The sequence below is a fragment of the Artemia sp. Qi Xiang Cuo genome, chromosome 21, assembly GCF_049724085.1.
Source record: "Artemia sp. Qi Xiang Cuo chromosome 21, ASM4972408v1, whole genome shotgun sequence".
Classification (NCBI taxonomy): Eukaryota; Metazoa; Arthropoda; class Branchiopoda; order Anostraca; family Artemiidae; genus Artemia; species Artemia sp. Qi Xiang Cuo.
In genome coordinates, this window is record NC_142814.1 from 48,221,541 (window position 1) to 48,233,583 (window position 12,043).

General features: G+C 36.7%; 1 protein-coding gene across 1 annotated transcript in view; it reads right to left on the reverse strand.

The window, feature by feature from the left end:
• Positions 1-12,043, reverse strand: part of LOC148939649 (alkaline phosphatase-like) — a 130,486-nt gene that overhangs the window by 16,975 nt on the left and 101,468 nt on the right. The window contains exon 7 of the mRNA XM_089106935.1: positions 5,090-5,281. Coding sequence (XP_088963061.1) covers positions 5,090-5,281 — 192 coding nt within the window. The remainder of the gene's footprint in view (positions 1-5,089; positions 5,282-12,043) is intronic.

Here is a 12,043-nt window from a genome sequence, read left to right on the forward strand (position 1 = left end):
TATTAAAAATAGTTCAAAGATCATATAACAAAAACTCCGGTGTCGACACTACCCACCAGGGCCTGGGGGCAGGCGTTGTAAGTTATGCCCTGGGGGCATATATGGTTCTTATGGAAGGGATGCTCGCATAAATTTCAAAGAGTGCTCATTTGATTGGAAAGTGAAAGTTCTAGGTCAATTTTTAAGATTAAAAAGAGATTGGAGGGCACCTTGCACCCCACTCCCTCCACGCCCTTTTTACTCAAACCCATCCGATAGGAACTTTGAGATAGCCATTTCTTAAAAAATAGTTCAAAGACCATATAATGAAAACTCCGGGGTCGACACAGCCCCCCAAGGCCTGAGGGCAGGTGTTGTAAGTTATGCCCTGGAGGAGTATATGGTTCTTGTGGAAGATATGCTCGTAAAAACTTCAGGGAGGGCTCATTTTATTGTAAATTGAAAGTTCTAGTTCAGTTTCTGAGAATCAAAAGAGATTGGAGGGCAACTAAACCCCTCCTCCCTACGCCCCTTTTACCCCAAATGCATCCGATAAAAATTTTGAGATAGCCATTAAATCAAATATTATTCAAAAGTCAGATAACAAAAACTCAGGTGTCGACACAACCCCCCAGGGCCCGGGGGCAGGCGTTGTAAGTTATGCACTGGGCATATATGATTTTTATGACAGGGATGATCGTCGAAATTTCAGAGAGGGCTCATTTGATCGGAAATTGAAAGTTCGAGCTCACTCTTTAATAGTCAAAAGAGATCGGAGGGCAACTAGCCCCCCCCCCCCCCATGCTTGTTTTCCAAACCCATCTGATGAAAATTTAGAGATAGACATTTTGTTAAAAATTGCTCAAAGGTCGAATAAGAGATACTTCGGTGTCAATACAACCCCTCAGGGACTGGGGGAAGGCGTTCTAAGTTATGCCCTAAAGGAATGTATGGTTCTTATGAACAGAAATTAAATAGACAATCAACGCAAACAAACATACAATAGATATTAATGTAAATGAATAAATAAATCATAAAACAAGTGAAAATTGAATTGAATATGCAAATCAAGCTTGAAACAAACAAAAATCCCTACAAACAAGAGTTTGGGTATCGCCTCCTTCTCTCACTGTAAAAGCCTAAAACCTACTGCGTCATTGGCACCTTAATGAAAACTATATGCGTCTTGAACAGTCTTTGAAAGTATAAAGAACATCAAATATTTGATGTATAATGATGTTAATTATTGAAAGATCCATTAGTTCAAGAATTTATTTCACTGTAATTTTATTTTTATTGTCAATGCTGCAAGAGCTTGAAAAGAAAATATTTGTAATATAATTCATTTTCAGTGAAGCGCCAATGACGCAGTAGACTTTTGGTTTTTACAGTTAAGGAAGGGGGAAGTATCCAAACTGTTATTCGTAGTGGAACTATATTCGTCTTGAACAATTTTAGAAAGAACGAATAAATCAAACTGAATATTTGATGTATAATGATATTAATTACTAAAAGCTCATCAGTTCAAAATTTTACTATAATCTTAATGTTTATTGTCAATATTAAGTAAAAAAAAAAATTTTGTAATAAAATTGGTTTTCAGCGCCAATCACGCAGTGGGTTTTAGACTTTTACACTGAGAGAAGGAGGCGATGCACAAACTCTTGGTTGTAGTGATTTTTGTCCGTTTCAAGCTTGATTTGCATATTCAATTTACGTTTCACTCATTTTAAGATTTATTTATTCATTTACATTAATATATATTGTATGTTTGTTTGCGTTGATTGTCTATTTAATTTCTGTTCGTTTTAAGTTTCATTTATACCTCAATAAAAAAAAATATCTTTCGTTTTAAGCTTGGTTTTCACATTCAATCTAAGCATTACTTGCTTCAAGATCTATTTATTCATTTATATTATTTCTTGTTGATTGTTTTTTGCTATGATTGTTTGTTTAATTTCTGTTCGTTTTGGGTTTCATTTATTCTTTAATGGTAATTTCTGGTCGTTTTGAGTTTGAATTTTAACAAGTATTCGTATCTGCTGAGCTTAAGTTTAAAATAGCCTTTACTTTTCTTGGTAAAAGTTATTTTTCGGATTTTTTTTTAAATTAATCTTCAAAAAGGGAGATACGATGTTGTCTGATAATTGGAGAGGTTTAAACTTTCTGCCGGTACCATGCAAACTATTGGCTTCTATTATATTGTACCGGATTCGAGATGCACTAGATACACATCTGCGAGAAGAGCATCATGGTTTTAGAAGCGGTATATCGTGCTCTGACTTGATTTTGTACTGATAATGCTTGTCGAGGAATCAAAAGAGGGGAATAACATGCTATATCTACTGTTTATTGACTTCAAAAAGGCGCTTTACGCGGTTGACCGAGAATGTTTGTGGAGAGTCCTCAAGTATTATTGGGTGCTAGAAAAACTATTGAGCAAGATTATCTCCCTATACGAAGAGACTGAGTGCTGCGTCAAGACCCAGAATGGCACAAAGAAATTTTTCAAGATCATGTCTGGTGTACGTCAGGGATGTGTACTTTCCCCATTTGTTTTTGTAGTTATAACGGACTACATATTAAGACGGAACTCTGGATATGGCGTAAGAGTAAGCAGTAACCAACTATCTGATTTGGATTTTCCGGATGACATGGTCTTGCTAGAAGATTCGAAAAAGAGGGTGCAGCAGCTACTTGACGCAATATTAGAAAATTCAGAAAAATTCAAGCTAACTATTAACGTTGACAAACAAAAGACCATGTCCATCAAAAACTCATCGCTTTTCCTGCATCACAAAATCCGTATGAAATAAGGCCACCTTCTTCGGACAGCCTACGACTGGAAACCAGGCGACAGAAGAATACGGGTTCATCCAAAGAACACTTTGCACCGAAATTTTAACCGACATCTGAGGATGGCTGAGATTTTATTAATACCTGAATGGGAAGATGTCAACGCTGCAGCACCGCTCCGGGACGAGTGAAAAGGCTTTGTCGAGGCCCTATGCGACACTAATGGCACCGGAAGAACTAAGGTCTAAGGTAAGTTACTCAAGGAGAATATTTCCCGGTGAAATTTCACTCTTATAGACTCCCCAATGCACTAGTTTGACAAAAGTATATACTTTCTGCGGGGTAGTGGCACCGTTCACTAAAATATAGTGTTGTGCAAGGGTTTTTTCGTTTTTTAAAATAGTGAAACATTAGCATTTTAGGAAAATCGTAGAGGCTAGCTTTTTGATTTGTTTTGATTTAAAAGAATAAGATGCAAAAAAAGTTATCTTCAAATTTTGGGAAAGGGAATAGTCTTTCCCCCAGTGATGCCTACTACCAACACTTTAAATTTTTAATAAGTCGTTGAAAATAAGGGAACTAATGGTACACACTACCAAACACCCAAAATATCGAATTTTTAATTCAGGAAGAGAACGTCTTTCTCAGTTTCCGCCAGTGTTAATCGCAGTTTGTTCTGCTATATTCATTTAAATCGCCGCTTTTTATTGGAAACCTGTAACACTAATGACTAGGACACATTCTCCAGATGAAGGATACCAGAATATCAAAGATTGTCCTTGTCCACCAACCGTCTAGGGCCAAATGAAAAGCAGATCGTCCCCGAATGGGGTAGGAGGATATAGTAAGGAAAAAAGTTTAAGGAATTGGGAGCTTCTTAGGAAGATTTACACACAGAGTTTTTGAACAGATTGGGAGGGAGGAGGAGCGTGCGTAGCTGTATTGGTTTCAGGCGGCATCATGCTGAAGTAAGTTGCTAGTAAGAGTGGTAGGAGCAGTAGTAGTAGCAGAAGTAGTAGTAGTAGTAGTATAAGTAATAGTAATAGTAGTAGTAGTAGTAGTAGTAGTAATAGTAGCAGTAGTTGTAGTAGTAGTAGTAGTAGTAGTAGTAGCAGCAGTAGCAATTGTAGTAGTAGTAGTAGTAGTAGTTGTAGTTGTAGTAGTAGTAGTATTAGTAGTAGTAGCAGTAGTTGTAGTAGCAGTAGTTGTAGTAGTAGCAGTAATAGTTGTAGTAATGGTAGTAGTAGTAGTAGTAATATCCTTGAGGTGTTTGAAGTAGGAAAAATCACTTATTTTGGTTCATTTCTTTATTACCATTGTTGGTTGTTTAAACTCGTGGTGGCTATTCGCCTGCATGCGTAATATCGTATTATAGGGTAGGTTTTGTATTATCTTGTTTTTAGTTAAACTCTAAGCAGACTCAGATCTTTAAACAAGTACATATTTTGAGGAGAGGGCTTGAAAAAGGAAAGAATAGACAGGCCCATTTTATGAAAATATAAATCTTAGAGCTATAGAAATCTTCGGATTTGACTTGAAAAAGCAATCGCAAAGTTCTTGGAAAGGACAGCTAGTGGCCGTTAATTTAGCTTAAATAAAAGAACTTCTTCAAGCTAGATATACAAGTGTGTAAGTTTGTAGAAGTATGTATGACGTTTGTAGAATGTTTTGTAGAGGTAGGTCACATGACTTTTTTTTTATCAAAGGATTTTTTTTCGCAAATCAGAAATGGCTTTAAGCTATTGCAGATGGGTTTTATAATTAAAGAAATTTGACCTGAAGAATATATCTTGATAAATTGTGAACCCTAAGCAGTTACTGACACACAACATGCTTCTAACGTCCTAAATAAAGAATCGCATTTATTTTTATTTATGAGTACAGCAACATTAAGTTTGACAACAAAAAAGACCACCTAACCCAGTATCCAGACTTTAAGCAGTAAGATTTTGGGTTAAAAGTCGTTATGAGTTGTTTTCGTCTACAACGACGTTAACGTTGAACCCGTTATGAGCTCGTTGACATTGAACAAAAATAATATAGTAAAATCTGCCATACTCCCAGGGGGAAGTGATTTCCAGCTGCAGAGCCTGACGGCTTGCAGTTTGAAAGAGGAAAGGCTGCAGGTTTTGCAGAAAACCCTGAAGGTTGGAAGAACGGAGGCGACAATAAACCCATCGAATTGAGCCAATTTAGTATAATTTAGAAACCATACCCATTGTGCAGGGAGAGGTGATGATATTGTGTTCAAATGTTTATGTCCAAATTTACCATTGATGTCTGACTATTATTATAAAAGGTGTCAACAAATTACCAAAAATTGAATTTCCTCTTTCCGGATAGCCATTGATAGTCATTGTGTGGGAGTGATCCGCAGTGACAACAATCAGTGTATCTTGTTCGTTCGTCTTATTAACTGCGTAGGAAATCGCCTTTTCAAATTCAAGTACCTCCTCAAAGGCAGCCCTTGCTCTTACCTCATGATGAGCATGGTCAATCCTTCCACCTTTAAGCAAGAAAAAAGTAATCAATTGTCACGAAAGGTCGGATCTTACATCTTGACAATTCTAAGCTTGAATCTAAAAATACTACTACTGAACTGATCTCAAAGGGAGGCTCAGCAGGTAAAAAGTAATATGGTCGAACGTGAACTACTTTTTTGGTCATCTCTTTGAGAGCAGTTCAGCTATCACTTTTTAGAAGTCATCTAAAGATTCTTCAATCGTAAATACACGTAGAAAGATAAACCTTAAGCCATAAATCGTACCACTGTTAGGCGTGGCTGAAAAAAAAACCAACAAAAAACAAGGCTCTCATATTCTATATTGAGGGGAAAAAACTGGCTCTCAAGGATCATTTCTTTTCAAGAAGGGGTAAAATCAGAGAATTGCATTAACTGTATGTCTTCAGGTTGTAATAAACTCAAAAGAAGTTTGTTGTCCTATTATCAAAGCAAACTTTTGGAGGCCTTAGACTAATACAATGAAGTAGTCTTCGGAAGATTTCATTTCACTTTTAAGGTTTCTTATATTTAGTTACTTCTCGTATTCTAGAAATGGATATATTCGTTAATATCGTTCGTTTCAAATCCCTTTCCTGGAATTTTCTTTACAAAGAAGTCAGGAATTTCCTGACTTCTGACTTCCCCTTTAGTTTGCAGCTTGTAAACATAGTCGTAAAATAGTTGTTACTAGTTGTAAAAATAGTCTACTATTACTGCTGCCACTAAAAACTAACTGCAGCACCTAACCGCCTAAGGCTAACACAGCTAAACACGCTCCGCCTCTACCCCAGTCTATTCAAAGCCTTCCTCTTTACACCCTCCCAAGAATTTACGATTAGCTTTAAATTCTCCCTTGCAGCATCTTCCCACTCGGGGGTGACCTACTTTTTGTTTGGCCCTAGATGATTACCCGACAAGGACAATCTTAGGCGATTTGTCATCCTTCATCTGCCGAAGCGTGTTCTAGCCATCTCAACCTTGCCTAAGTAAAGAAGCATGTGGGCACAATGTGTGTTTTTTTCCTTCAGCCGGGCACTTCGTATCAAAGGAGTTGTCGTAGAAACTTCAAAAAGCGCTCATTCGATTTGAAATTGGAGTGGCTAGTGCCCTTTTTAATAGTCGAAAGTGACTGGAGGGTAACTATCCCCCTCCCACACCCCTCGCCCACCATTCCCCAAACACATCATATCAAAATTTTGAGATAGCCATTTTGTTCAGCGTAGTTGATTTCCAGAAAGAAAATATGTTTTTGAGAAAGACTCTCCCCCGAAACCCTCGGGGCAAGTTTTTTAAGCTATGCCCTGGGGGCATATAAGGTTTTTATAGAAGGCGTTGTCGTAGAAACTTCAAAAAAGGCTCATTCGATTGGAAATTAAAAGGGCTAATGCCCTTTTTAATAGTCGAAAGTGATTGGAGGGAAACTAGCCCCCCCCCACGCCCATCATTTCCCAAAACACATCCAATCAAAATTTTGAGATAGCCATTTTGTTCAGCATAGTGTATTTCCAGAAAGAAAATATATTTTTGAGGAGGAAACTCCCCCACATCCCTCAGGGCAAGGATTATAAGTTATGCCCTGGGGGCATATAAGGTTTTTATTGAAATTATTGTTTTAGAAACTTGAAAAAGGGCTCATTCGATTTGAAATTCAAAGGAATAGTACCCTTTTTTAACAGTCGAAAGTGATTTGAGGGCAACTAACCCCCCTCTCACGCCCACCTTTTCCCCAAACACATCCAATCAAAATTTTTAGATAGCCATTTTGTTCAACGTAGTTGAAAGTTTTTGAAATTAGGTCTTTAAGGATGACAACCCCTCCCCCCACATCCCTCAGGACAAGGGTTGAAATATATGCCCTGGGGCATATATTTTAATAAGTTTTTATTGAAAGCATTGTCGTAGAAACTTCAAAAGGGCTCAATCAATTGGAAATTGAAAGGGCTAGTGCGTTTTTTAATAGTTGAAAGTGATTGGATAGCTACTTACGCCCCCCTCACGCCCACCATTTTCCAAAACACATCCAATCAAAATTTTGAGATATCCATTTTGTTCAATGTAGTTGAACGTTCTGGAAATTAGGTTTCTTAGGATGATAGCCCCCTCAGAGCCTTCAGTGCAAGTGTTTTAAGTTATGCCCTGGGGGCATATAAGGTTTATATAGAAAGTTGTTGCATAAATCATAGGCAGCAGGATCGCGCTGCCTAAGTAAAGAACGGGGACACTCGAGAACGAGACAAGAAACGGGGACTATGTAAAAAGTAGGACACTCCCCCACAGCCCTCTGGGCACGGGTTTCTAGTTATGCCCTGGGGGCATATAAGAACGATGTTGGCACAATGTATTATTTATTAATTTTTCCTTTTAGAGCAGGGCACTTCGTATCAAAAAAGTTGTCGTAGAAACTTCGAAAAGCGCTCATTCAATTGTAAATTGGAGTGGTTTGTGCCCTTTTTAATAGTCAAAAGGGATTGGAAGGCGACTAACACCCCTCTTACTCCCACCGTTTCTCCAAACCCATCGAATCAAAATTTTGAGATAGCCATGTTGTTTAACGTAGTTGAAAGTTCTGGAAATTCGGTCTTAGAGGATGACAACCACCCTAACAGACCTTAGGGTAAGGGTTGTAATTTAAGGTGTTTATAGAAAGCGTTGTCATTTCCAAAAGGGCTCATTCAATTAGAAATCGAATGGCCTAGTGCCCTTTTTAAAAGTCGAAAGTGATTGGAAGGCTTGACATTTTTATAGTAAAGATCGAAGTGGGTATAATTTATTATTGTTTGTTGTTGTTGTTGTTTAGACCAGGGCACTTCGTATCGAAGGAGTTGTCCTGGGAACTTCGAAAAGGGCTCATTCGATTGAAAATAGTAAGGGCTGATGCCCTATTTAACAGTCGAAAGTGATTTAAGGGCAATTAATCCCCCTTCCACTCCCACCCTCCCATACCCACCCTCCCACTTCAACCCTCCCACTTCTGCTGTTAAAATTTAACCAAATCAAAATAGCGTAAGTGTATCCAAGCTATCAAAGAGAGTAAAGAGATTTATTTGCGAATGGCATCAAGTTTTCCATTCCAGGTCAACTAGAGGAGTTATGAAACTAAATTAAACAGTACTATTTGTGTCCAGATTTTAAAACGTTGTATGTTGTTAAAAATTGCTGAAAAGTTTTCTTCAGCATACAAATAGCAGGCCAAACTATAAAGTCTTAAAAAACGAAAAGATTTAAAGTATTATTTTCTTTTACCCTGAAAAGACTATGTCAATATAAAACGAACAGAAATTAATTTAAAAAACTTTTTCCACGAAATAAGTTTTTCAAAGAAAAGTAAAGAACTCCATTAAACAAAAAATGAGCAAAAATAAAATCAAATAATCTACCAAGCGTGAAACTAACACAAATCAGCATCGATGAATAAATGAAGCCTAAAACGAGCAGAAATTACAATAATTAACCGAGTCAAACTCAAAACAAGCAGAAATTAATAATAAATCAATCAATTAATTTATTCAATTAATAAACACAACAAAATACACTTCAATATAAACTCCCCCGTAAGGCTATATGGCCAGGAAAAAACAGGGGAGAAACAAAAATGAAACAAATACAAGTATTTTCAATATAATGAAAATACAAGTATTTTCAATATAATACAAGTATTTTCATTTCAACCTTTCAAAGACTCAACACATACACACACACACACACAAAACAAAACAAAAAAAGAGAGAGAAAAAAAAACAATAATTAAAGACCCAAACAAAAAGCAATTTTATGAGACCCTCCCCCCCCCCAAAAAAAAAACAGGATGTAGGACACTCCAATAAAATAAACCAAATTCCAAATATATATTTGAAACCAATCCACAAAAAAAATATTATACAAACTCAAAACCCCTCACAACAAATGTTTCCAACCCAGGCTAGTGTCACCCCCCCCGCCAAATAATAATAATAAAAATTAAAAAAATATATTTAAACATGAAAAATCAAGACATTAAAAAATTTCTTAAAATTCTTTTCAAAGTTCCAAACGAGTGACATTCTTTAGCTGACTCAGGTAGGCTGTTCCAAACGATATGACAAGCAGTTAATGGATTAAAGTCAGACCTCACCGATGGAGTAAATAGAATATTAAAATTCCTTGAATTGCGAAGGTGATACGAAGACCTATCAGTGACGAAAGAAGGAGTAGTTTGAAGGGCTGCGGGAGCATCCCCATGAATTTGATGAAAAGTGAAAGACGCGCACGAAAGAGTGTAGAGAGACTGCAAATCAAGTAATAGGCTAGTTGGGTTAGATGTAGAATAATTTGTTTCCTGTATAAGCCTTCTTGCCTTATCATATAACTTAGAAAGTGGTTTCGAAAAAGAAGAGAAAGTTGACATCCATATTGTAGGGCAATAAGAGACGTAGGACTGAACTAAGCAATGGAACAGAATTTTTTAAAACTGATCCAGGAAAAATGTGTTTTAGCTTCCTCAAAATTCCAAGACTCATTGAAATCTTCATATTAATTAGTCCAATATGATACTTGAATGAAAGGTTTTCATCAAGAAGAATACCAAGAAATCGGACATATCTTTCCTTAGGTCTACTGAGAGAGCCCCTTGAAAGCTGGATTTTAGATAAATCAGGGCACGCCAGAGAAATACGGGAAAAAATTAAAAAACTTGACTTTGCAACATTTAGGGCAAGGCAATTTGCATCAATCCAAAGAACGACTCTTTCAAAAAGGTCAACTAATTTGGGAAGCATCTCAGACTCAGTTCCCACTACAGTACCAATGGTATATAAGTTGGGTGCAAAACCCCTATGCCTTCCCAAGGCCAGAATAAAATTTATACTTTACTGAAAAAATACAAATGAATATGCATTGTCAGTTTAATATACATATACTGTTATTTAGTAGTCAAAATGTTAATATTATTTGATTTGTTAAAGTTATAAAAGTAAAAACATTTATATTTTTTCAGTAAAGTGCAAATTTTGTTCTGGCCTTGGGAAGGCATAGGGTTATTGCGCCCAACTTATGTTAATTTCTGCTCGTTTTTAGTTTGACTCGGTTAATTATTGTAATTTCTGTTCGTTTTGGGTTTCATTTATTTATCGGTGCTGATTTGTGCCAGTTTCATGCTTGGTAGACTATTCGATTTTATTTTTGCTCATATTTTGTTTAATGGAGCTCTTTACTTTTCTTTGAAAACTTGTTTTGTGGAAATTTTTTTAAAATTAATCTCATAAAAAGCGGGATGGGCCCATGATTGTCGTACAGCTCACTGTTTGAGATACGGTTAATAATTCGGGCACCCATAGCAATCCATAAGTAATTTCTCTGCATCACATCTAGAAAGTCGCTCTCCATTTTGGATCATCCGAGCTTCAGAATCATAATTGACCACTGTCATCACTGTAATTTCTAATATTCCAATCTTTGTGTGCAAACTTATTTTCCTATTCTTAAATGTATTCTCAACTTTTTTAACTGTAAAAAAATGCGTTGGTATCGGCGGTTCTACTTTTAAAATCTTCACAGCAAGCATCATCTATTCTAATAATACTACATAAGTAAGTGAAGCTGTCCGCTTAATCTTCCTGCTCGTCACCAAACTTCACCTCTGTACCTTCACTTATTCTTATTCTAAGCGTCTTCTTAATATTGATTTTCAAACCTGTCCTTGCACTCTGTTCACTAGCCCACAAACCCCTAAAAACTGTGCCACCATAACATGGCAAAAATAAGTTTACTACTACTACTGCTAATAACTAACCACAGCACCAAGCCACCTGAGGGCAACACAACTACGCACGCTCCTCCTCCATCCCAATCTATTCAAAACCTCCCTCTTTACATCCTCCCAGGAAGCTCCTATTCCCTCAAATCTTTCTTTATGACTTCCTCCCATTCTAACCGTGGACGACCTACTTTCTGTTTTGCCCGATACGGTTGGTCGAAAAGGACAATCTTTGGCAATCTGTCATCCGCAGAAGGTGCCCATCCGCTTTTCGGAGAGCCCATGCTTCAGAACCATATTTACCACTGTCATCATTGTAGCCTCCAGTATTCTAATCTCGGTTTGCAGACTTATCTTCCTGTTCTTCCAATCTTTTTTCAACTGTGAAAAAACAACCTGAGCCTTGGCTATTATACTTTAGCATTTTCACTCCTCCCACCGTCTTTACTAATAATTAAATAAAAAAACATGTTTTTTAACTGAAAGTAAGGAGCGACATTAAACTTAAAACGAACAGTAATTATTCCGCATATGGAAGGGGCTGTCCCCTCTTCAACGCCTTGCTCTTTACGCTAAAGTTTGACTCTTTCTCACAACTCTATTTTGAAAAATAATAAACAACTTTAGCGTAAAGAGCAAGGCATTGATGAGGGGACAGCCCCTTCCATATACGGAATAATTTTTGTTCGGTTTAAGTTTTAATGTCGCTCCTTATTTTCAGTTAAAAAAAACTTATTTTTTTATTTAATTTTTGAACGTTTTTGAATTAATACAGCTTTGATTTTGGCTCACCGTATATGAATATATAAAATTAATTTAAATATTAATTTTACTTTTTTGGTCCAAATGGCTTTCTCGAAATTTTGATGTGACGTAACTTACGAAATAGCTTACGTAATGAACTTCTATATTCGTATATTTTTATTACGTAAATGATGGGTTCTCCCCATATTCAATACCTCGCTCTTTCCGCTAAAGTTCGAATTTTGTTCCAATTCTTTAAGAATGTCCCCTGAATCACAAAGGCCATTTAA